At 47.9% G+C, this 24,514-nt stretch overlaps 1 protein-coding gene across 1 annotated transcript; it reads left to right on the top strand.

Moving 5' to 3' along the window:
- The first annotated feature begins 5,617 nt into the window (after positions 1–5,617).
- On the top strand, positions 5,618–19,053 carry UMOD (uromodulin). Its single transcript, XM_007466913.1, has 10 exons — positions 5,618–5,814; positions 6,983–7,759; positions 7,856–7,963; positions 9,085–9,293; positions 10,248–10,396; positions 13,012–13,257; positions 15,790–15,952; positions 16,556–16,637; positions 17,627–17,668; positions 18,722–19,053. Exons 1-10 carry the CDS (start codon positions 5,721–5,723, stop codon positions 18,781–18,783), a joined length of 1,932 nt encoding a protein of 643 aa, XP_007466975.1. The 5' UTR covers positions 5,618–5,720; the 3' UTR covers positions 18,784–19,053.
- Positions 19,054–24,514: the final 5,461 nt, after the last annotated feature.

Raw genomic sequence — 24,514 nt, forward strand, 5'->3', positions numbered from 1 at the left:
CCTCTCCAAAACCAGGAGAGAGCGTGCCCATTTTCCAGGTCCTGGCATCATTTTCTGAGTGGATCTACTCCAAATAAAATTATATGTAGTTGTGGTAGGTGGGTGGAGGCTGGATAATAAAAGCCCCTGAATGTCTTTGGCCCTGTTTTATTCATTACCTCTTTTTCCTGGCTGGTGCTGCCTTAGAAGAGTTGTTTGGCCTGGAATTCACATAGGGCTGCAAGGGAAGCCATAAGAGCAACATTTAATGAGTGTTTACAACATGGTGGGCATTTGCTTAGTTCTCACAACCTCACTGGGAGCTAGGTTTCATGATCCCCATTTTACAGATGAGGAAACCGAGGCAAAGACAAGTTAAGCAACCAGGCAGGATCACACAGCTAGAAAGCCCTTGAAATATGATCCTAGGCAATTTCACTCCACAGACCATGCATTTAACCACTATGCACACACTACCACCATCAGGTTGGGGTCCCCAGAGGGTGGCTGATGCTTTCAAAGAGGTGGATTGATCTTTTTACATTTCATTTTAGCACAGTAAGAAAGAGATTCAATTCCAGATCTGTCCTCAGTCTTTCACATCTCAAAAATGACCCACTCTCTTAAGCAGCCATATCCTGGGCCAACCCTCAACGTCCCTCTTTCCTTTTATCACTATAAAAGTAACTCTACCCAAACACAAGACTCCTCCCACTGCCCTCCATCTCCACCCACCAGTCTCAGCCACAGAGGTCTTCTAATTGGTCCCTCTACTGCCGCTCTGCACCTCCATGCCCCACACACGTTACACAAAATCCATATTCCCTAAAGCTGCTAAAGTGATCTTTTAAAAAGCCATAGCCGTGAGGGCTCGCAGTACTACCTTGTTTCTCTAGCTTCTAGTGGCTGCCTGCATTCATGGTTCCTTCTTCAAAGAACTCTGGCCTTTTGCTTCCATCCTCACTTCTCCTACTTCCTCTAATTCTTCTTGCATCTCTCTCATAAGTGCCACTGAGATAGCACTGGGCTTGCCCAGGTAACCTCATCTCAAGATACTGAGCTTAATCATGCCCACAAAGTCCTTTTTGCCACGTAAGGTAACATTCACAGGTTCTGGGGATTAGGACGTGGACATATTAGGAGGTCATTCTGACTCATGCCGCTGGTTTGTAACATTCATTTCAGTCAGGTGATAATAAACCTTCTCTTGGGAAAAGGAGGGCATAATATTTTAGGGACCAAGGTCTGCACAAACCATCTGGGCCTCTCCACCCTCTACCCGTCATGTAACACAAAGGCTGATTGTGCTTTGTCAGGCCTCCAGAGCCCGTGTCCCTGTCTCTCTTCGCCCAGACCTGACCTGTCCACATCCAGACCAAGCAGGGAACAGCCTGGGGCCCTGGAACTCACCTGAACCAGTTGCCCCGACAGGGGCAGGTATTAGTATTCAGGACACGATTCGAGGCTCACCTGCTTCAGTCTTAAAGCCACGTGGCTGCCAGTGGCTTTAAGAAGGAGGGGTCCACGGGGGATGCTAGAACTAAATCACATGGAACAGAGCCCCTGACTGGCCACAAGCCAGAAAACGGGTGTGCTACCTGCAGGCTCCCCAGATGCAACTGGGACCTTAGGAAGTAGGGGCTCACATTGGGGTAAACAGTATGGGTAGGTGGTGCAGGTGATGACCCTCTGTTGGGAGGTCATCAGAGCATACAGGGAGAGAAAGGCCTTTTGCAGAAAGATATTGTCTCCATCATGACAGGAGAGGGGATGTGGGAGATGAGTCCAGAGGCAGGTAGACGGAGAAGATGTAGGAGGCATAGCTTAGTTACTCCAATGAAGCATGCCATGATGTCATTAAGTGTGTGGGACTGGGGAGAGGGTAGGAAGAAGAAAGAGTGGGAAAATAGCCAATTAGAGAACTATCACAAGATGATCCAGCTGTGTTGAGTGAGGATGATGTTTATTGTTTTAAAACGTAGGTTTGATTATCATTCAGGTATGGCAAGGCCAACAGATGAGGAGATAACTGTCATCGAAAAGAGAGTTTATTATACTCACAGATCCCAAGAGTAGGGTACACACCACGCCATGGGTGGGGCACACAGGGAAGTGCCAGGGTTGGTCAGGAGGCAGAGAAAGCAAGGGGGAATTTTAGCTATAATTTGAAACTGTAGCCTTCATTGTAGTTTCCATAGGAAGGAACAGAAGAGGCAAGGTAAGCAGGTTTAGGATTGGCTAGTTTGAATAGTTTCAGCAGCCTCTGGGACTTGGGAGTTGTCCCTAGTTGTCTGGTACCTGGCCCTGGGAGCAAAGTCTCAAGGTGTAAAAGCATCAAATACAGAAACTAGAATAATGTGTTTATTAGACGTATGAATAGTCTCCAGCCCAAACTCCCCATTTTCCTGTCCAGGATCTCTGCCCAAACAACTCCAAGAGCCACCTGGAGCTCCATCTTTAATCCTTTAGAGACACCCAAACTCGGATTTTGACAGAGCCTCATGTGCACCAACCAGAAATGATATTCACCATCCAGGATGGAGAAAAAGAATATTAAGAACTTTTATTTTTTTCTTAAGCTATAGAAAAGAGAGGGGAAAAAAGACATATTCTTACAGGGGGAAAAAAAAGGAAAAGGATACAAACAGCCAGAAAAGAATAATAGTAAATTATTACTATTAAATAATAGTAAACAAATGAAAAGATAATAACATCCCTTTTCATCGAAGAATTGCCAAAGTAAATAACAATGAGATATTTCTCACTTTTCGACAAAGATGAAAGTTAGTGCTCAGGGTTGGTGAGTACTGTGGGGGGATTGTAAACTAATTTTTAAAGATCTCTCTGGGGTGTTTTTTGGGAAGAGGTATCAAAATTCTTAAAACTGTGCCACCTCTTTGACCCAGTAATTTCACACCTATGAAATTCCCCTGAGGAGGTGAGCGTGACACTGCCGATGGTCACCCAACCACTAAACCAGGTGGAAGAAGAAAGCCCTGAAAAAGTAAGTGCCATGGGTCATTGTCATATTTCCTGCGCAGCCTGAGTTCACACACATCTGATTTTTCTCAGTATGGGATTTCCGTCGACATGGAATTATGTCAGGAGACACGGGGTTGAACCCAGCCAGGCTCTGTCATTTTCTATCCCGTGACTGTACATCAGCAAAGCAGCATTGGCAGTGACTTCCACAGATGGTATCATTGCTACATGACTTTACTTGCATCATCTCCTTTAATCACCGTAACAACTCTAGGAGATGGGTATTGTCATTTTATAGATGACAAAAATGACCTCAGGAAGGAAAGAAATGAGCCTACTGGCACACAGCAATGGCTGATGAGGATTCAGATGGACTGACTCCAAAGTTAGTTTGTTCAATCACAAAGTTATGCACCTCCCAAAGGACCTTCCTTCATGGGAATTCGGATTTCTTGGTTCATAAAGTGAGTCTGGTCCAACGATGTCTGAGTTACCTTCTGGCTCTGACTTTCAGCCATTCTCAGCTCCCTTCCTTCTCCCATCTGGACCCCCGGGGAGCTGGCTTAGCCCAGGAGGATGGAGTGTGCTTTGGAACCCGGGTGACCACAGGTACATGTCCCAGTATGGGCAATGAAAACCCTTTTCTCCTGGAGCAGCCTGGCTTCAGATTCTCACCTCTGCCTGGCTCCACCTCGTCCTTTTCAATGACCAAGAACAAGCCCAGTAACCTGGCACTGTTTTCCCAGTTAATTTCTAACTAAGGAATCTCTTGATCCCAAAAGGTGCAAAACAGAGGGCTTGTAACTGTGGGCACAAGTGTGACCCCAATGTCAATCATTTGGGGTCCCTACCAATTAGGAAAAAGAATAACAACCACCTCACAGCCTAGGAAAGGAAAACACTGTGCCAAAGGGGGAAAATATTCCACCCCCGGGAAAACAATCAAGAAATAGAACCAGAGAATAATTGGAGGACAGAGTGCCAGTGGGGGGGCAGGTGTGTGTATATATATATACATATATATATATATATATATATAGGAGGCACACACTTGTAAACGGATTAATTCTACCTTTGTGGCTTCAGGTAAGGCTATCTGCAGCTCTCACTTCTCCCAGCCACTTTTCCCCATCTGGTCTTCTGCTGATTTCCATTCTGTTTGAGGGAGGGGGGAGCAGAAATGAAGAGATTGGACACTTGGGTCAGACCTAGGTTGAATCATCACTCTGCTGACCATTGGCTTCCTGAGCTTTGGTAAGTCAATCCCGCTCTCTTTCAGCCTGTGCTTCCCTAACAACAATTTTTTCATTCATTCAATTCCTATAGTGCAGTGGCTACTATGTACCAGGCAGTGGGGTATACAGCAGTGAACAAGAGTATCTGCTCTGAGCCTGCTTTGCACATATCATCTCAGTTAATCCCTGGACCACAATATACAGTCGGTTATTAGCCAAACTATAGGTCACAGCCTATTAGTGGATCATGAAGTCATTTGTGGATTACATTCAGAATTTTATTTTAATTAAATACAATAGAGTATGTCATCAAAGAATGCACACCGTAGTGGTAAGAACTGTTTTATAAAACATTCATTTCACGTGTGCGTGTGCGTGTGTGTGTGTGTGTGTGTGTGTGTGTGTGTGTGTGTGTGTGTGTGTGTGTGTGTGTGTGTGTGTGTGTGTGTGTGTGTGTGTGTGTGTGTGTGTGTGTGTGTGTGTATACAAGCAGCTGTACTGGGTCATGGCATAAACTAATTTCCTTATAGCAGATCATTGTCTCAAAGGCTTGCAAAACACTTTTCTAGGACACAGGTTCTTTGATGACAGGGGACTTCTTGTCAGTGAGCCTGATGCATTGTAGTCACTCAGTTTGTGCAAGCACTGATCTCTATTTCATAGATGAGGAAACTAAGTCTTAGCGAATTGAAATACATTGCCCAGTGTTACACTATGAGTTTACCAATCATAGTGATTGGTAAAATAAGGATTTGAATCCTGGTTGCAGGCTCCAGGTCCCACATATTTAACCACCATGCTATGCTATTTTGTTGCTGTAAAAATTGGGGTAATAGTAGATTATTTTGCCAGATGGGTGAAATAATAAGTGAGCACTCTGGAAACATTAAAATACGTTACGAAGGTTAATCACCTCTCAAGTTGCTTACCTCAAGCCACTTCTTTACAATATGTGAGTTGCATGAAGTCAGGGGCTTTGTCTGTCACCTTGGTGCATAGCTCCCTGTTTGGCACGTAGTAACTACTCAATAAATGTTTGTTGAATGAATAAACGTATCTGGGCAAGTTCAGAGTTTCCCATCAGGGGATCAGGAGTTGGCTGTTAAGACCCAAAGCTGCCTCCAGTAAGATGGTGAGTCCAGAACACTCCCCCATCTTGCTGGTTCCTGCTCCAGATGAGAGATTCAGTTCTTCCAAATGCACTGAAACTGGGGAAGCTGATGCTGGGATGTGAGTGGGAGTTAAGAGCAGGGCCACAGAAGGGAAAACCCCACCAAAGCAAGGGCCACAACAATACACACTTTTTGTGGTTCACATAAATGGCATCTCCTGGACTTACGCAGTGCACAACCAAAGTACTCTTCCCAACTGTGGGGCTGGGAGTTAGATCGTGTGTTTATCCCATCCATCTCTGTTCACAGGACTTCAGGTGTCAAGGACAAGTTGGAAACCCCAAGAGGCCAGCCTTTCCTTGCCTTTGGGAAAGTCTCCCCAGACCAGAGGTAGCTGAGAAGAGCAGAAAAGATGAAGTGGCTCTACTCTTCGACCTTAATGTGGGTGGTAGTGGTGGTGACCTCTTGGGTCATCATAGCTGCAGCCTCTGACACCTCGGCAGCGAGTAAGTGCTGTGTGCGTATAGTGAGCAGTGCCCACATTAGCAGAGGCGGTTTCGATCCCTCTCCTATTATGCTTGGGATTTGCACAGTCTTTATTCTAAATTCATTTCTTACTCTATAATGTACATAGGACTCACCCAGGAATTTTACTAAAATGCAGACTCTGATTCAGTAAGTCCGGAGTGGGGCCTGAGACTCTGCATTCTAACAAGCTCCCAGATAATGCTGATGCTGTGGTCCTTGGATCACATATTGAGAGACAAAAGTCTAGAACATCACTAAGGCCCCCTGGCACTTCACTGGAAGGTCAAGAACATATTCAACCACACAGGAGATTTGAACACACCCAGGTGGCTCCCAAATACCTCCCGCTTAACACTTAAGTGACCATTCCATTGGGTTGTACATTTCTTCAGCTTTTCCTTGGAGAAGGGAGCTGGCCACCACCCCACAATCCCCAGCTGGGGTACTTTGGGACAGAGAGTAAATACCATCGTGTTGTTGTGGTTAAGAGCACACACTCTATGGTCCTGCCACCTCGGTTTGTGTCCTAACTCTGCTGCTCACCAGTGGAGCAAGTGGCTTAAAACTTCTGAATCTTGTTTCCTCACCTTTAAAATAAGGGCAAATACAAAAGTCATTCTCTAGGGCCATTGGAGAGGATTCAATGAGATAATGAATAGAAAGTGCCTATCCCAGTGTCTGGCATATACTAGGTGCTTAATAAACAACAGCTCACTATCTTTACTGTTAACGGGTTGGCCAGAAGTTTCGTTTGGATTTCTCCATACAATCTTATTTTTATTGTCACAGAGGAACAAAGTGTGACTGCCACCACCAGATAGAGAGAGGAAGCAGGGAAGGAGATCTGAGCAAAAGGCATAGAATGTACCCAGTCGGGGAAGGGGTGACAGGGTCACCTAAGTGCTACCAAAGTGTCAAGAATTCTGCATTATTCCTCTGGAGGTGGAAAGGTGGACATTTGAAAAGAAGACACAGCTTGAAGGCAATGCTTAGATACCATCAGGGGAGTTTGGTTTGTTTCTTTCGAAGGTGGTCGGCTCTGGACTAAGTCTTAAAGAACGTGGGTACCCTAAGGGACACGGGAAGAGTCTGGGTGACCAGTGGCCTAGCGGCCTCCACTCTGAGTCTGGTCTCTTCTGTCCCCAGGAAGCTGCTCTGAATGTCACAGCAATGCCACCTGCACGGAGGATGGGGCTGCCACTACGTGCTCCTGCCAGGCGGGCTTCACTGGCGACGGCCTCGAGTGCGAGGACCTGGACGAATGCGCCACTCCTGGGACACACAACTGCTCCGCCCCCAGCAGCTGCGTGAACACCCCAGGTTCCTACACATGCGTCTGCCCCGAAGGCTTCCGCCTGAGCTCCGAGCTCGGCTGCACGGACGTGGACGAGTGTGCAGAGCCAGGGCTCAGCCACTGCCACACCCTGGCCACCTGCGTCAACAGCGAGGGCAACTACTCGTGTGTGTGCCCCGCGGGCTACTGGGGGGACGGGAGGCGCTGTGAGTGCTCCCCGGGCTCCTGCGGGCCTGGCCTGGACTGCGTGCATGAGGGCGACACGCTCGTGTGCGCCGACCCGTGCCAGGCCTACCGCATCCTGGACGAGTACTGGCGCAGCGCCCAGTACGGCGCGGGCTACGCCTGCGACTCCGACGTGGCCGGCTGGTACCGCTTCGTGGGCCAGGGCGGGGTGCGCCTGGCCGAGACCTGCGTGCCCGTCCTGCGCTGCAACACGGCCGCCCCCATGTGGCTCAATGGCACGCACCCGTCGAGCAGCGAGGGCATCGTGAGCCGCAGGGCCTGCGCGCACTGGAGCGGCCACTGCTGCCTGTGGGACACGCTCGTCCAGGTGAAGGCCTGTGCCGGCGGCTACTACGTGTACAACCTGACGGCGCCCCCCGAGTGCCATCTGGCTTACTGCACAGGTGAGTGGGTGACTCCCCGCCACCGCAGCCGGGCTGCGTGGGCGCCTCGAGGGACTGGAGCGCATCCTTGTTGATTGTCTGTCTGTAACCCTGCAGACCCCGGTTCCGTGGAGGGGACGTGTGAGGAGTGCAGTGTAGACGAGGACTGCAAATCGGATAATGGCAGATGGCACTGCCAGTGCAAACAGGACTTCAGCATCACCGGTGAGTCCAGCGGGGAGGAGGGAAGGTGCTGAGAAATGTCAGCGACCAGGGGAGGGACACATTCCTGTGTGGGAATTGGGGGCCTGTGGGGATGATCCAGGGAATGTTTATTATCCAATCTGAGTGGAAAGCCGGTCCGGTAATATCCATTCAATCCAGAAAGAAGCTCTCTGGGCTTCCAGAGCTTGGGGAAAAACCTCACCCCCAGCCTTCTTCCTGAGGCCCCCTGCACCACAGTGGATATGCAGGTGGCTGCCACCTGTTGGCCCGAGGCTACCTGAACCATATTCCTGCAGCACAAGAACGCAGGTGTGGCCCGCAGTCTGCAGTTTCTTGGGCCCAGCCCTCCACTGACCAGCTGAGGACCCTGAGCACGGCCCTGGCCATCTCTAAACCTGTTTCCCCATATGTATAATGACTGAAGCAGGCTAGTATTTCCCAAATTCCAGTCCTGATTTTAGTCACATCCTTCTTTTAAGTAAACTTGGGACATTGAAGTTCACTGCTGTGTCTGTCTGTGGGAAGTAACACTTACCCTACGTAGACGGTAACAGTAAAAATGAATACAATGAAAGAAAGTTATTCAATTTCAGCAGCTGTGTAATCTAAAAAGTCCGACCGTATTTTGTTATGTGCTGCAAATACTTAGCCAGAGGTCTGCGCTCTGTTGTTTCAAAGGAAAATTAGCAAGTGTAGGGCACTGAAAACATTAGCAGCTATTGAGGACTGTCTCCTTGATGTAGAAAGGATGGAAAGAAATTGCAGTTAACTTATTAGCTTTTTTTGTTTGCTTGTTGTTTTGTTTTGTTTTACTGGGATTCAATGTTATTTAATGCCTGGGCAGTGAACGACCCAAAGATAATACTGTTCTTTGTATACAACCTACTCTTAGGGTAACGTGGTCTGGTGGTTGGTCATGTGGATCCATCCAGTGAGCTGGGAATCCAGTCTCATGTCTCCATCTCTCTCAGAAGGGAGACCACAGCGGGAGACCGAAGTGACTCTGAGTACCCCCAGCTGGTGGCCAACCTGGCTAGCTGGGCCTGGGCCCTGGGGATGTGCTGTACCCTGAATTGTGGTCCCAGGCCTCCCTCCAATCCTGCCTTCCCTAATCATTTCAGATCTCTCTCTCCTGGAGCGCAGGCTGGAATGTGGGGTCAATGACATTAAGCTGTCCCTGGGCAAGTGCCAGCTCAAGAACCTGGGCTTTGAGAAGGTCTTCATGTACCTGCGGGACAGCCAGTGCTCGGGCTTCACTGAGAGGGGCGACCGGGACTGGATGTCCGTGGTGACCCCAGCCAGGGATGGGCCCTGTGGGACGGTGATGACGGTACGTTCTGGCCAGTGTGGGACAGGGTCAGAGCACTGCCTGGTTCAGGCCTAGCCCTACCACTTGCTAGCTGTGTGAGCTTGGGTGACTTATTTAACCTAGCTGTGCCTCAGCTTCCTCAGCTGTAAAATGGAGTAATAATAGTACCTACTGCATAGGGTTAAGAGGGTTAAAGGAGTTAATGTGTGTGAAATGATTAGGACAGTGACTGGCACATAGTAAGTGCTCGGTAAATGTTAGCTGCAAATAAGAGGATGATCCATAGTGATAGTTCCCCATTTTATAGATGGGAAAGGTAAGGCCCAGACAGTGCAATGACTATTCTAAGCCAGTAGGTAGAATATCAGCGCTGAGTTCAGAAGCAGATCTGTTTGTCTCTGGCCATCCTGGGAGGCAGGGTCTGCATCACTGATGTTTGTAGACCTAGGACCTCAGCTATAGAAGCCTCCTCCAAAGGGACCCAGAGGTAAACACTTGTGTGAGTGGGCTCTGCTTCCTCCCATCTCCCTCATCCCCCAAGAAAAAGAAAGAGGACAAAAGAAACAAGGAAAAAAATTGTCATTTGCCAGATATGGCTTTTTGAAGTTCCACCATTAATGATGACTCGGTGCGTGGTTTTCAGTCTTTGTAGTGTTTGCGAGAGGAAGCATGGGGTGATGGGAAGAGTCCAGGCTTGTTAGAGCCCCTGTACCAGGGGCAAGTCACGCAGTTCCCATGAACTTCTGTCTCCTTTCAAGAGGCAGGGAGGTGCTTGCCTTGCCTCTTAGGGTCATTGCAGGGCCAGTGCAATGATGCAGTATGAGCATTTAGCTGGGGTGAGGGAAGGGGGCTAGCACATGAGTCGTGCTCACGGAAACTGGGAGGGCAGTTTCAACACCTTTGGCTTTGAATCTTACTCAGATTCTATGCCCCTTTTTCCACCCTCCCTCCCCGCACCTCCCCACCCTAACACAGAGGAATGCAACTCATGCCACATACAGCAACACTCTCTACCTGGCAGATGAGCTCATCATCCGTGACCACAACATCAAAATCAACTTTGCGTGCTCCTATCCCCTGGACATGAAAGTCAGCCTGAAGACTTCCCTGCAGCCAATGGTCAGGTGCGGCCAGAGAGGGTCCCCAACGTCCCTGGCCAGCTCCACCCCACAACCCCTTAGGCACCAGGCCCTTAGCTTCCCTGTCAACTGCCGCCCATAAGAAGCTGGGCGGAGGCGGGTGGCTGGGAGGTAGTGTTGGACTCCATAAGGAGCCCCTAAGGAGCCCCTAAGGAGCCCAGCTAGGAAGTCTGGAGCCTGCTTTCAAATCCCGGCTCCATCACACAGATGGCTTTGGGAAGTTGATGGCCCACTCTGAGTGTCAGTCTTCTCATATGTGAAATGGGTTTGGCAATGCTGGACTGTCTTTCCTAGAAGCACAAAAGTGCTCTGCAGAGGTGAGACCAATATTAGGGTCCCTGGCTTATCAGAGGGGTAGGGTGGTTGGACCAGAGGAAAGGAGGGAGAGGTCTCAGTTCAGACCTGCTATGGGATTGGGCAAGTTGTACCCCATATCTGGACCTCAGTTTCTTTCTCTGTAAATAGAAGGAGTTTGAATAAAGAGGGGTTTAATTTATGCTTCTTGGAGTGTGAGGGTCTTTAACGAGGTGATTTAGGGGTGGGAACCAGAAAGCTTCCACCCACATTGAGTGCCACATGAGGTTTTATTTTTTTTCCTATTTTTTAAATTGAAATATAGTTGACTTACAATGTTGTGTTAATTTCTACATACAGCAAGGTGATTCAGGTATATATATATATATATATATATATATATATATATATATATTCATTTTAAGATTCTTTTCCATTATAGATTATTACAAGATATTGAGTTCCCTGTGCTATACAGTAGGTCCTTGATTTCAGTCACTTCTTTTTGTTTGTTTTAATTGAGGTAAAATATCCATAAGATGAAATTAGTCATTTTCAAGTGAACTATTCAGTGGCATTCACAAGGTTGTATACCCACCACCTCTCTCTAGTTCCAAAATATTTTTATCCCCCCAAAGTAAAACGCTGTGCCCATTAAGCAGTTACTCATATAGTTCCCTGTGCTCTACAGTAGGCCCTTGTTGTTTATCCATCCTGTATATAAAGCTTACATCTGCTAACCCCAACCTCCCACTCCATCCCTCCCCAACCCCCTCTACCTTGCCAACCACAAGTCTGTTCTCTATGTCCATGAGTCTGTTTCTGTTTCATAGGTAGGTTCATTTGTGTCATATTTTAGATTCCACATATAAGTGATATCATATGGTATTTGTCTTTCTCTTTCTGACTTACTTCACTTAGTATGATCATCTCTAGTTGCATCCATATTGCTGCAAATGGCATTATTTCATCCTTTTTTATAGCTGAGTAGTATTCCTTTGTATATATATGTACCACATCTTCTGTATCAGTTTTATTATTTAAAAGAATAAAAGAATCCTGTTGCTGAATAAACTTGAAAATCTCTGAATAGGATGAATCACAAGCCAATGAAGCTGATACTGGAAAAAAATAATAGTTGTAATAATAACAAGTGTTTACTGAGAGCTGACCATATGTCAGGCATTGTGCTAAGTGCTCTACATGGAACATCTCATTGAAAACTTAGCGCACCCCAGGAGGTGTAAGTATTATTATTATTCCCATTATACAGATATGGAAATTAAAGGTCAAAGAAGGTTTAGTAACTTGTCCAAAGTTGTAGAGGCTAGTAAGTGACAGAGCTGGGATTCAAACCCAGGACATCAGGCGTAGAGTCCCCACTCTACCATGACCTTTTCTTTGAAGCTTGCCCATGGTCACATGTCCCCTGGGCCAACCAGACTTGGGGAAGGGCACTGGGCACTGATGAGGGTGCTTGGCTGACTTGAAGGAAGACAGTTACTCATTGTCTGCCTTTGTGTGGAGCATCACCTGGCCAAGCAGTGCCCTAGAGCAACATGGCCATGTCCCAGGCCTGGTAGGTTCCAGGGAGCAACACATCTGTATGCAGATCTCTCTCTGGCTTGAGCTAGAAATCTCATTCCAGTCTAACCAAGTCCAAACCAATAACCCCATTCTCACCTCTGAAATGGACTTCCACATTACTATTCCTCATGTACCCCATTTCCTCGGGCATCAGTCTTTCAGTGTCCTTTGTAGGATAATCCCATGGAGTCTACATCAGTGTGGCTGTTTTTAATGTGATTTAAAATAACCCATTTAAAAAATCCCAATCTTCTGCTGTAGGTGGAGCCAGAACTCTGACTAAGGCCTGTAGGACTCATAGCCCATCTTTTTAAACTGTTCTAGATTAAGACAAAAAAAGGAATCTCGGTGATTCCCTAGAGAAAGTGCTTGCTGCACTTCTTGAATGCAGGGGCCACACCTGAGGGGGTGGACATGTTACAGAAAATATGGTCTATGGATCAGAAGCGGCAGCATCACCTGGGAGCTTGTTAGAAAAGCAGAACCCTGAGCCCCACCCCAAACCTACAGAACCAGAACCTGCATTTCACCAAGATTCCTAAGTGACCTGTGTGTGCTCATTGTAGTTTGCAGAGCAATGGTTGGTGGGTTCCAGTCCCATTGCTGGATAAAAATGCAAGTAACTGCCAGGACCTTTTTAGGAATGCAGACCAGAAAGGATGACCTATCTGTTGCTATTCTCAGCTCTGGTTCTCTCACCAGCCCCTCTCCTCCTGCAGCTCCCTAAACATAAGCATGGGTGGGACCGGAACGTTCACCGTGTGGATGGCGCTCTTCCAGAGCCCTGCCTACATACAGCCCTACCAAGGCTCCTCCGTGACCCTGTCCACCGAGGCCTTTCTCTATGTGGGCACCATGCTGGATGGGGGCGACTTGTCCCGGTTTGCACTGCTGATGACCAACTGCTATGCCACACCCAGCAGCAATGCCACGGACCCCTTGAAGTATTTCATCATCCAGGACAGGTAAGGCCCATGGATGGAATTTTGGAGCAGGGAGGGTCTTTGGACTTGGATGGGTACAAAGTACATTTTTATATTCATTCACCTCTAGCTGAAATTTAGCATTGCCTTTCATTATGATATAGGCAAGCAACCACAGAAGTATTAGCGGGACATATGAAAACATTTGCACACATCAATACTTTTTAGTTACTATAATATTAGAATTTCTACTAGATATTATTTGATGTAATATCAAATCCATGTACTTGTAAATATATATATACATTTATATAATAGATATGTAAATATATAATGCATGTATCAAAAGTTTTAATATTTTAAGAACTATGTTTAATTGGCTTTCTTTATAATCTTATGTAATTTAGTTCATGCATTTAAGGCATTATTTTTGAGGAGGGAAGCATGGGCTTCACCAGATGGTGGAGGGGGTCCAGGACTCAGAAAAGGATGAGAAACCTGATGGAGAGGGAGGCCCCAGGCAGGAGCAGGCTGGCACTTGGCTGGGAGGAGTGCAGTGGAGGTATGGTTAGCCAAGGGCCAACTGAAACGGGGAGGACACAGATGGGCTGCTTTTGACTCAAGTGCATTAGAGAACCATGAACCACACTGTGAGAAAGTAGTTCACAGTTTCATTCATAAATTGAACAGATATTTTTGGAAGTTTATGTGTGCCAGGCTGTGTGAATAACAGTGAATAGAGGGGATAAAAATCTCTGCCCCCATATAGCTGATATTCTAAGCAGGGAGACAAACAATTAAACAAAAGTGACATCCATGGCATATTAATGATGAAGGGGCTATGGAAAAAAACCTAAGCAGGAAAAGGGGAGGGCATTTGCAATTTTAATAGTGCAATCAGAGAAAGCACTCCCAGGAGACACTGACCTATTTCTGTTTCAGTTCTCTTAGAATCTGCATGGTCAAATCAAGGGGGAAAGTCTCAGCTGGGTGCTCACCTGATGCTCACACTTCTGTTATTTGCTAATCTCCCTTTGTAACAAAAAGAAAGGAGAGCAGAAGTCTGTCTGGGGCCTTTTACAGTCAACAGTGTCTAAGTAAAATATAATAGCACTGTTTTACTTTATATTTATTAGTATGCTCATGTTTTATGTATGGCAACTAATGCTGGTTTGCTATTTGTGGTCGTGATCTTCTAAAACATAGATGTATTTCAGTAAAAAGGTGTGTAGATTTAAAGAAAAATAGTAATAATAATATAATAATGTAGAATAATAATACAGATATTGGGAAACAGGAAAACATTCATGGAGACGGTTTCCGGATAAGGCAAAAAAAGAACTGAAATTTGGAAAATGCTGGCATGACCTCGACTGGGGCATCATGGAGACTTGGGTTCATATCTTGGTTTTGCTATTTCTTAGTTTGAGACACAAGTCAGCTCATCTCTCTGGATATTCATGTTCTCATATGTGAGATAGGCATAAATAAAACCTACCGTGCAGGGATTTTTTAAGCTTTTTTTTTTTTTTTTTGGTCTGAGTATAAAGGTAGAGCGTGTACATTGTGGAAAGCTTGGAAAGTTTTGAAAAAGAAGCATGAAGAAATGCTGGCTGTGGCCCTGTGTTTCTGCCGTGGCATGGGTGGGAGCTGGGCTGAGGACCGGCAGTCTGTGAGAGGCTCAGAATATCACGGGGTGTGTAAAGAGGAGACAAGTTGGGGAGACCATGGGCAGCTAGAGGAGACACGTAGGTGCCTTGCTTGGGTTGAGTGCCTGGGGCTGCCGAGGGCAGTGCTGGATGCCACTCTCTCTGCCTTTCATGAGGTGGGTCCCCTTAACCTCAGGGTTTTTATTTTGCCAAGCGAAGTCAGATCTGAATTGTAGGGGACACAGAGCAGAGTGAACACCACCCCCAGAAGTTCCTTTCTCGGTTCTCCTATGCAGTCAGCCTTCAGCCCCTTTTCTAAATCCATTTTGAGCCGATCATGTGAAAGAGCAGACAGGGTACCTGATTTGCCCGCTGAGAGTACTGCTTCAGCCCAGCACCCGTGTGAGTCTCCGAACGTGCAGTTTTGAGTTTCTATCCATGTGTTTGGGTGCGTTGTGTATGTGTGTAGATGAGCATACACACTCCAATTTGGTCAGTGGCCCTCAGTGCTCAGACGTTTCCATTGTTAAAATTAACACCAGGCACCAGTGGACAGCCAATAAATGGTAGGTAATGATTCCTGCATGCCATTTCCTGGGAAATCAGGAAGTGCTGACTTTAGGATGGTTGCAGCTCTGTACCGATGACATTTTTACTTTAGAATCATATATATGTATCACCTATTGTACGTCACATAGTGTAATAGGTACTTTGTAATTTTAACTCATTTAATCGTTGCAACTATCTTATGGTGTGGGCTACAATTATTATTCCTCCTGCGTGGATGCGGAAACAGGCTCAGAAAGGTTAAGTAAGTGGCCCACGGTCACAGAGCTAATAAGTGGTGGAGTGAGATTTAAATCCAGGAAGTCTGGCCCCAGAGTGTTTGCTTAACCGACCATGTTATATGACGTAACCTTCCCAGATGCCCACGCGCGGAGGACTCAACCATCCAAGTGGAGGAGAATGGGGAGTCCCCTCAGGGGCGCTTTTCTGTCCAGATGTTCCGTTTTGCTGGAAACCATGACCTGGTCTACCTGCACTGTGAAGTGTACCTCTGCGACACCGGGAATGAAAAGTGCAAACCTGTGAGTCACCTCCCCTCCCTCAGCCTGCTCGCCACGCCCTCCGCCACGCCCTCCGCCACGCCCAGCTCCCATAACGGAAGACATTTGGCCACAGGTTCAAAGAAAACATATAAACATGTTTCTGTTTTAGTACAGGGGTAGGCAGAGCAATAATATGAGGCTGCTGTGGCCGGGCAGGAGACCTAGGCTGTGGGGAAGTCAGGTGGGGGTCAGGGCAATGCAGCAGAACCTCTGGCTTATCTGCAAGCTTGTGTTCTAATAACAGAAACTGACATTTTTAAGCACCGAGTGCGACTTATGTGTGTTAACTTTTTAATACCTCACAGCAGCTCTGGGAGGGAGGTATTTTACCAGTCCCTTTTTCTATATGGGGAGAGAGGCGCAGAGGCTCAGCGACTTTCCTAAGATCATACATCTAACATATGGTAGAGCTGGGACATGAGCCCACGTACACCGATCTCCTAACAACCCCTGCCTCTACCATCCTCAAGTCCCAGCCTGAGGCAGGAGGTTGCTCCTGTGAAGGCTGTAGCCCACTCCCCCTGGCAGGGCCACATTCAGTCTCCCTTGTGGAAAGGTTTCTTTGTCACCCTCTCCCTGCAGACCTGCTCCGAGACCAGATTCCGCAGTGGGGGCTTCATAGACCAAACCCATGTCCTAAACTTGGGTCCCATCACACGGAAAGGTAAGAGGGCCCCACCCTTCCCCACATTCCTGGCGAGAAATGTTCTCTGGAGATGAGGAGGGGTGACAGAACCTGGCACTTGGGGTCTTAATGGGGTCTGAAGAACTGGAGCAAGTAAATCCTGCGAGGCGAGGTAGACTATAAGCTGCCTGCCTCTTGCCGGTCCTCATTCATTCATTCATTGCACAGCTGTCTTCTCATGCCTGCCTTGTGCCAGGCCTTGTGCTAGTGGCTAGGGTCTCAGGATGAGCAGCAACAGGTACAAGCCTGGCTCATGTGGCACTTCTGGACCAGTAGGGGAGACATCATTCAAATAATCATGTATCTCTGCAGTTGCAATAAGTGCAGTCACGAAAATGGATCAGGAACTCTGAGCTCTTACGGCAGGGGAAGCAGACCTAGTGAGGAGGATTGGGGAAGAATGGAGCTGAGGTTTGGAAATTGAGAAGGGATTAACTAAGAGGGGTCAGGAGAAGCAGAGGGGAGGGAGGAATCCCAGGGAGAGAGTAGAGCATGGGCAAAGGGCCTGTGGCAGGAGGGAACCTACCGTGCTAGAGGAACTGGGATAAGGCCAGGCAGGCTGGAAGGAGGAGGGTGAGATGATGCAGGTTGGGGACCAGACCATGTGAGGCCTTATAGTACTTCTCTTTCTTCTCCCCCTCCTCCCCCCACCCCCTCCCCTTCTCCCTTCTCCCGCTTCTCAGGCCCACACGTCTTGCTCCGCCCAGCTCTCGGCAGGGGGCCTTCCTCCCCCCCCCCCTCCTCCCCCTCCCCCTCCTTTTAATTGAAATATAATTGACATGTGGTTCTTGCTAAGGTTTTGGGCCTTTCTCTTGAAAGTAGCTGGCAGCCCCTGAGGGGTCCAAAGCAGGGGAGTGACATGATCAGACTGGGGTTTCAAAAAGACCACTCTGGCTGCAAGGAAGAGCAGATGGAAGGGGCTTCACCCAGGCTTCCCCACGCACTGATCCTTCTGTTTCCTCCCACAGGGAGCCAGGCCGCAGTCTCGAGGGCTGCTCCCAGTAGCTCAGGTAAGTTCAGGGCCTCTTTGCACAGGGACTTGCACCACAACCTTCCTCTGGGGCTTTTATCTGTGGGCCCAGGGTATGCTGGAGTACCTGGCCTGCTTGAGCTGAGCTCTGAAGAGGTGACGGCACTTACGGAAAGTCTTGGACCTGGGGCTGCACACATAGCCATGCTGTCCCACAACGGTGTGCATGGATGCAGGCACGCACAGACAGGTGCACAAGAACAGACATAACCCAGACGTTCACACACACACGAGGTCACGTGCACATATTCACATTCACACACAAAGGTGCATGACAGCTGTAGCTGCATGTGTGCATATCTGTATATACAGACATATACTCGCTTGTTATACACCTGTACACAGTGAACAAGCACACACTCTAGGTCTGAACCTTGAGCACTTCCTGAAGCCTCAAGGCTCATCTCTGACACCTTTTTCAGGATGCTTAGTGCCGGGATGAACACAGCAGAAAAACAAGAAACACTATTTTTCTGCTTCTCTGCTCCTCTGACCACAAAGGCCGGGGACCGGCAGCATTTTCACGGCCCTTGATTTTTATGGCCACTGAATTGACTGAAAATCTGGACAAAAAGTGAATCCATGTAACTCTTGTCCTGCTTGGCTCCTGGCACCTAGATCCGAGCAGGTTGTTACACCAGCCTAGTATTTGACCTGAGCAAGTTCATCCCAGTATCAGTGAGCTCAGAGCTGGAGAGTCAAGGTATCCCCAAGAGGCTTACCCTTTGTGAATATCCCTCAAGGGCACCAAGGTTGAGTAAGGTGGTCACTGCACAAGAGTGCCCTTTTGAGGGGATACCAAGGCTAGTGCCTGCGGAAAGCCTGCCCTTTTCAGATTGGCCCACCTGGGAGGGCACCTTTTTCTAACTGGTTTTCAGGACAGATAAAGAGAAAGCTTCCTTTTTCTAACTGATCAGCCCAGAGAGGGTGTCCTTTCCTATTGGTCAGTTTAGAGGAAGGAGTTTATGTTAGTTTTCCACAGAAAATGTGCACATCAGTGCTAGCAGCAGACCTGTAATCACTTTCCTTTCAGGGCTCCTGAAGGTCTGGCTGCCTCTGCTTCTGTCGGCCGCCTTTACCCTGATGTCTCAGTGATCAGTGGCTGGAAACGCTATGCTCTGTGGCTACCAACTCGCTTCCTACTGACTGGTGAGGCGAAGCAGGCTAGCACTCTACCCACAGAGAAACGAGCCCACATTTCAGTCACTCTGCTCCTATTTTCTCCCCTTTAATCCTTGCTACCAAAAACAGCCCGTGTCTTTAAATGCTGCCTTCTCTCAAAATGGGACCTGTGATATGTCTGCACATGAGGCCCCTATCTCCTTAAATAGTGTTACAAAATAATAATTTTGAAAAGCTCAGTCTGTGAGTCATTTATTCACTCATTAAGTATTTATTGGGCACCTGCTCTGTATAGGCACTGTCCGTGGTGCTACGGATCCTATGATCCTCCATCCCTGCCGTCATGGACTTCATGGTCTGGTCACTGAGACTGGGCTCAACTCTAGTTCTGTGAGCTTAAGTAAAATACACAATGTCTCTGAGCTTCATCCATCTATCTATCCATTCAGTCAGTCAGTCAAGAAATATTTGCTGATCACTTACTATGCGCCAGGCACTGTGCTAGCTGCTGGGGATACAGCAGAGAACAATCTCTGCCCTCCTGGAGCTTAAGGTTTGGCAGGGGAAAAAGAACTTGAACAAGTAATGATAAGTGTGTCAGGCATTGCAGAAATGGAGAGTATAACAGGGGGCTGCTGCTTCTGCATAATGGGGATAATAGTGATACCCTCACAGTGTTCATTCAGTTTTCCAGAAAAATTTTTTTGAGCACCTAATATATGCCAGGCACTGTGCTAGGTGCTGGGAAAAGACAGGCGTGAATAAGATAGACAGAGCCCCTGCCTCCTGGAGTCTCACAATCCTTATAGGTGACGCACCTGGCACGTCCTAAGGACCCCTCCGTCCTTTGCACTTCTCCGTCCCAGTGTAGACCTGTTTACAGGGACTAGGCAGCAGAAGCAGAAGGTAGACCGCTAACCCCATTGAGAGTGGATGCTTTGCAAGGGGGGCCTTCAGGGGGCTCCTTGCACGCACAACCAGAGGCTGCCCAGGAGACCTGGATATCCCAAGGGGCTCTGGACTTCTTTGACCAGTGGACCAAAGGAAGCTGATGCCAATGGGAAACATCCACCTTGATGCCAGCTGCTTCCCTGGATGGACCCCAGCCATGGCATTCAGGAGAGACCAAGGCCCTGACCCATTATTAGAACCTCTGATCCCAGGGAAAACCACACGTGTGTATCAGCGAACTGGGGGCTGTGGGGACAGCATATCTCAAGTTAAGGAACCTCTTATCACACACAGACACGCACTGAATCCCCATGCCTGCTGCCTTTACGTAAGAGCTTTACGTGGGAGGACGTCCATGGTCAGATGGGCCTGGCTAGACGTGTGCAGAATCATCTATACTTCGATTCAGGTACAAGAGAACATAAAGAAAAACAAAAACAAGGGCCAAAGGCAAGAGCCAGGAGGAAAAAGCACATCAGAATCTCTCCTTTTGTCCCTCTGTTCCTTTCCTTTTCCTTTCCTTTATTTTTTTTTCCTTTTTTTTTTTTATTGCGGTACGCGGCCGGGCCTCTCACTCTTGTGGCCTCTCCCGTTGCGGAGCACAGGCTCCGGACGCACAGCCTCAGCGGCCATGGCTCACGGGCCCAGCCGCTCCGCGGCATATGGGATCTTCCCAGACTGGGGCACGAACCCGTGTCCCCTGCATCGGCAGGCAGACTCTCAACCACTGCGCCACAAGGGAAGCCCTTTCTTTCCTTTTTTGTTTGCTATCAGATAGTTATTCAACTCAATATTCAACAGAGATTTTGAGCATAAATTCAAGGCCGGACGCTTTTATAGGTAGCAGGGAAACTGACAGTGATCAAAACAGAGCCCTTGCTGGTAAGGAGCTTATGTTTAAAAGGGGGATACATGTAAACAATAGCTATGTGATATGTCAGGTGGTAACAAGCACTCAGAAGGGAGGGGGTGGGAAACGAGGGTAATAAGGCAATGAGGGTGTTATTTTACATACGATGCTTGGGGAAGGTCTCTCTGATAAGCCGAAACTGAGAGAAATAAGAAAATGAACCAGGGAGATAATCTGAGGAAGAACATTACAGGCGGTGGGCCAGCAAGTGCAGAGGCCCTGAGGCAGGAACTTGTGTCTTTCCACCAAGCTCTCAGTAAGACTTGGGCACCATAAGTTTGAGGCATTACACACAGGAAAGGGTCTTGAGCATACATACCGTGATTTCTGTCCATTTGTTTACCCAACAAGTACTTACTAGGTGCTGATTAGAACTGCAAAGACAGGGTCCAAGTCCACAAAGATCTTAGGGCCTTCAGAGGGAGACAGATACGTTAGTGGGTAATTGAGTGTGACCGTAATCAGCCCAGAGAGGCATAGTAGCACAGAGGAGTAGCACAAGCAAGTCCGGGGAATTTAGGGAGGACTTCCTGGAAGAGGCAAACCTGAATGCTAAGCAGTAGGAGGCTGGGCACAGAGTAATCCAGGCAGAGGGAATAGCGCATGGAAAGGTGTGGAGGGGGACGAGTTCAGAGAACAACAAAAAGGCTGGAGCATAGAGTGTGTGGGGAAAATCTGTACATGAGCTGGGAGCTATGAACAGGGGTCAGATCCCAGGAGGCCTAGTGTGTGTGTGGGTCGGGCATATTGCTGAGAGGTGACACTGTGGCCTCTGGCTGCAGGGAGATAACAGAATCAAAGGGGACAAGAATGAAAGCAGGGAGACCCATTAGGCAGCTGTTAAAATCACCCTCCTAAGAGATGATGGTGGCCTGAATTAAGGCTGATGACGTGGGGGTGAGGAAGGAAGGAAGGACAGGTTCAAGAATATTTCAAAGATTGATGATTATTGGAAACGTGAGGCTGAGGGAGAAAGGAAGGAGCCAGGTTTCCAGCTCGGGTGACCAGGTGAGCAGTGGTACCATTGGTTAAGATAGGTTATACAACGAGTAGGGTGAGATCTAGGGGAATTGATGAGTTAGGATTTGGACCTGCTAAGGTTCACGGTGCCTCGAGCATCTCAGTCCAAGTGGAGAAGTCCAGCAAGCATCTGGGTAGGCGGATCTGAAGTTCAAGGGAGCGGTCAGGGAGGGAGATACAGATTTGGAACTCACCAGCCTGTGGATGGTACTTGAAACCATGAGATAACTTGACACCTCCCAGGGTAAGTCCGTGGAGTGACAAGAAAAATGGGACCTACCAGCATTCTCAAGGACAGCTGGAGGAAGAGAATAATTATGATGACAATGATAATGATAATGATAGAGCACGAGTATCCAGAGAGGTAGAGGAGAATCCAGAAAACAATTGGCACAGGGGAGTCGAGGAAATACAGAGCGCCTGAAGAAAGCAGCGAAAAATCCATTGACAAGGGGCCAGAAAAAATGCCCAGTGGACTTGCTTAAGAGATGACCTTAGCAGGGCAACCTTAGCCATATGCCTCAGATTGAAATGGAGAAGTCAGAGAGGGATGGAGGAACTGACTTTGAAAAGCAGAAAGATCACCTTATCAGAAATTGGGGAGGGATTAGAAAATGAGGTAGATATTTATATGTTTCTAGGGGGAAGGGAACGCAAAGTTGAGTGAGGTCAAGTGTGATGACTTAAATTTTCTTGAGGCAGAATGCAAGACACCTGCTGAGAATGGAGGACGTGGGGAAAGTGAGTAGCGATGGCTGCAAAGGCTGTTTAAAAGGATGGAGAAGGTTGAGAGTGGCCATAGGGGAGATTAGGGTGGGTACCTGGCCAAAGTGAATGGATCAGTGGGCTATTCTGTGGGCTCAGATGCATTTCTGAATCCAGCATTTGTAGTTGTTCTAAGTTTCACATTTAGGGGATGCTTCTCCAAAGGCACTAGGAGTAGAGAAGGTGGCTTGTACCATCTCTCCCTTGTCCATGCTGAGGTTTTCCTGGAAGGTCTTACCAACACCAAGACCCCCGTGCTCCCCGACCCTGTAGCCTTGGCTCCTTAAAGGGTCCCAGAGTAACACAGAAAAGGCAATGGCTATTTATTCTGCGAAAGCTGTGACTCTTTTGTTAATTCTGCAATACCTACCTTGCCACAAAAGCCAGGTCCAAGCCTGGAATTTAAAAGTCCAAGATCTTCAGCTTCTTCTCAGTTTTATACCTTCCAATCTCTAGGGTAACCCACATACCAAAAGGTTATTCTCATGCTTATCTTGTCCAAGGGCATGGGCTATCCTTTGCTAGTCCGTGATTCACACATCCCCTGATTGGCCCTTCCCAGACTCCTCAGCATTGAGCATCTGAAGTTGGGTAGATTCTATGGGCCAAAAATCAGAAACACCCATCCCCCGCTTCCTTCCTTACTCCCTTGCTCTAACTGACTTCAAGCTGAGTGGCATCCAGACAAAAGCAGAAGTGTTTTAAGGTGATCAGCTAGGAACGCAGGGTACAATTGAAAATCTGTTGCGCAAACAAGTGTGTGTTTGATTTCTCTCCACTTCCCTTTGGATGTTAATCCTTTAATATCCAAATCCTTCCTTTTGATTAGCGTTTGGTTTCTGGTAATAAATATGGTACCATCTTCATTGGTTTATTGTGAGGATTAAATGTGAGAAGCAATGGGTGCAAAGCACTCAGCGGCGCCCAGTGTGTTCAGCATTTAGTACATGCTGCTCCTGTTTATAGAGAAGCATTTGCATGAAGGAGGGACTGCTGGAAGGGTTTACATGAAGGGGGGTGGGGGGGAGAACAAAGGGGCCTTCCTTCACCATCCTTTGTGGTAAATTGTTTATCTTACCTGCACCCAACCAGGCCAGTGTATGCCTGGCAGGCTAACTCCAGTCACACCTCTGCACCAATCGTGGAGAGCCACATGGGTGTGAAACTGCAATAAAAGGACAGTCCACAGCAGGCTTGCATTCCCATGGCCAGAGAAGGAGGAGGAATGCTCTGTGTTCTCACTTCCAGGTAAGTCCTGCTTCAAGCCCCAGCAGTCTTTCTCCTGATCCTGGGGGCCTTCCCCAACCCTTGACTCACTGGAATTGCTAGGGCTGTTTGTTTCTGGAAGCTTTCAGAACCCAGCAAGGAGTTTGCACCCTGGCCCTTGTCGAGGGCTCCAGATATCACTCTATGTCCAGTTCAGCCATGACTCCAGGCACCTGCTGGCTGCTCCAGGGCTAAAGATGCCCCTCACCCTTGTCCCTGGACACCCCACCGAGGAGACAGGCCTCTACTTGGGATTTTATCTCTAAGAATTACCAGTCCCGGGTGCTCTCGTAACAGATTCACGCTATCCCTTCCAGAAACAGACCCCTATCTTCAACTGAAGTCTTCCAGAGGCTGTACGAAGTTATCCAAAGATTTTTGCATTTGAGGAGAGTTTCCCAGAAGAGGAAGTGTTATTTATTTGAGTGTTGACAGGCTCTTCACAGCTCTTTGTTTCTATCCACTCCCTCCCCGTTTATTATTCATTCATCCCTCAAACCCCTATCGAGCAACTCTTGTGCGTCAGACACTGTGCAAGGAGCGAGACTGGGCTCAGTCTGACATGGTCTCACCCTCACAGACATCTACACACGTAGAGGACACTTCGGGCTCTCTTAGCACAGTGCCTGATGCACAGAACTGAGAAAGGGAAGCCGTTACTTTTGTCTGTAGGTATTCATAGCACCGTCACCCGCCCCCCTCCATCCAGTCTCCAAGAGCCACTACCTTGACCTGAGTAGGAACTACCCTGAGACCTTCTAGGACATTCTGCAGTCCTGGCTGGCTCTAAGC

The sequence above is a fragment of the Lipotes vexillifer genome, unplaced genomic scaffold, assembly GCF_000442215.2.
Source record: "Lipotes vexillifer unplaced genomic scaffold, Lipotes_vexillifer_v1.1 scaffold232, whole genome shotgun sequence".
Lineage (NCBI taxonomy): Eukaryota > Metazoa > Chordata > Mammalia > Artiodactyla > Lipotidae > Lipotes > Lipotes vexillifer.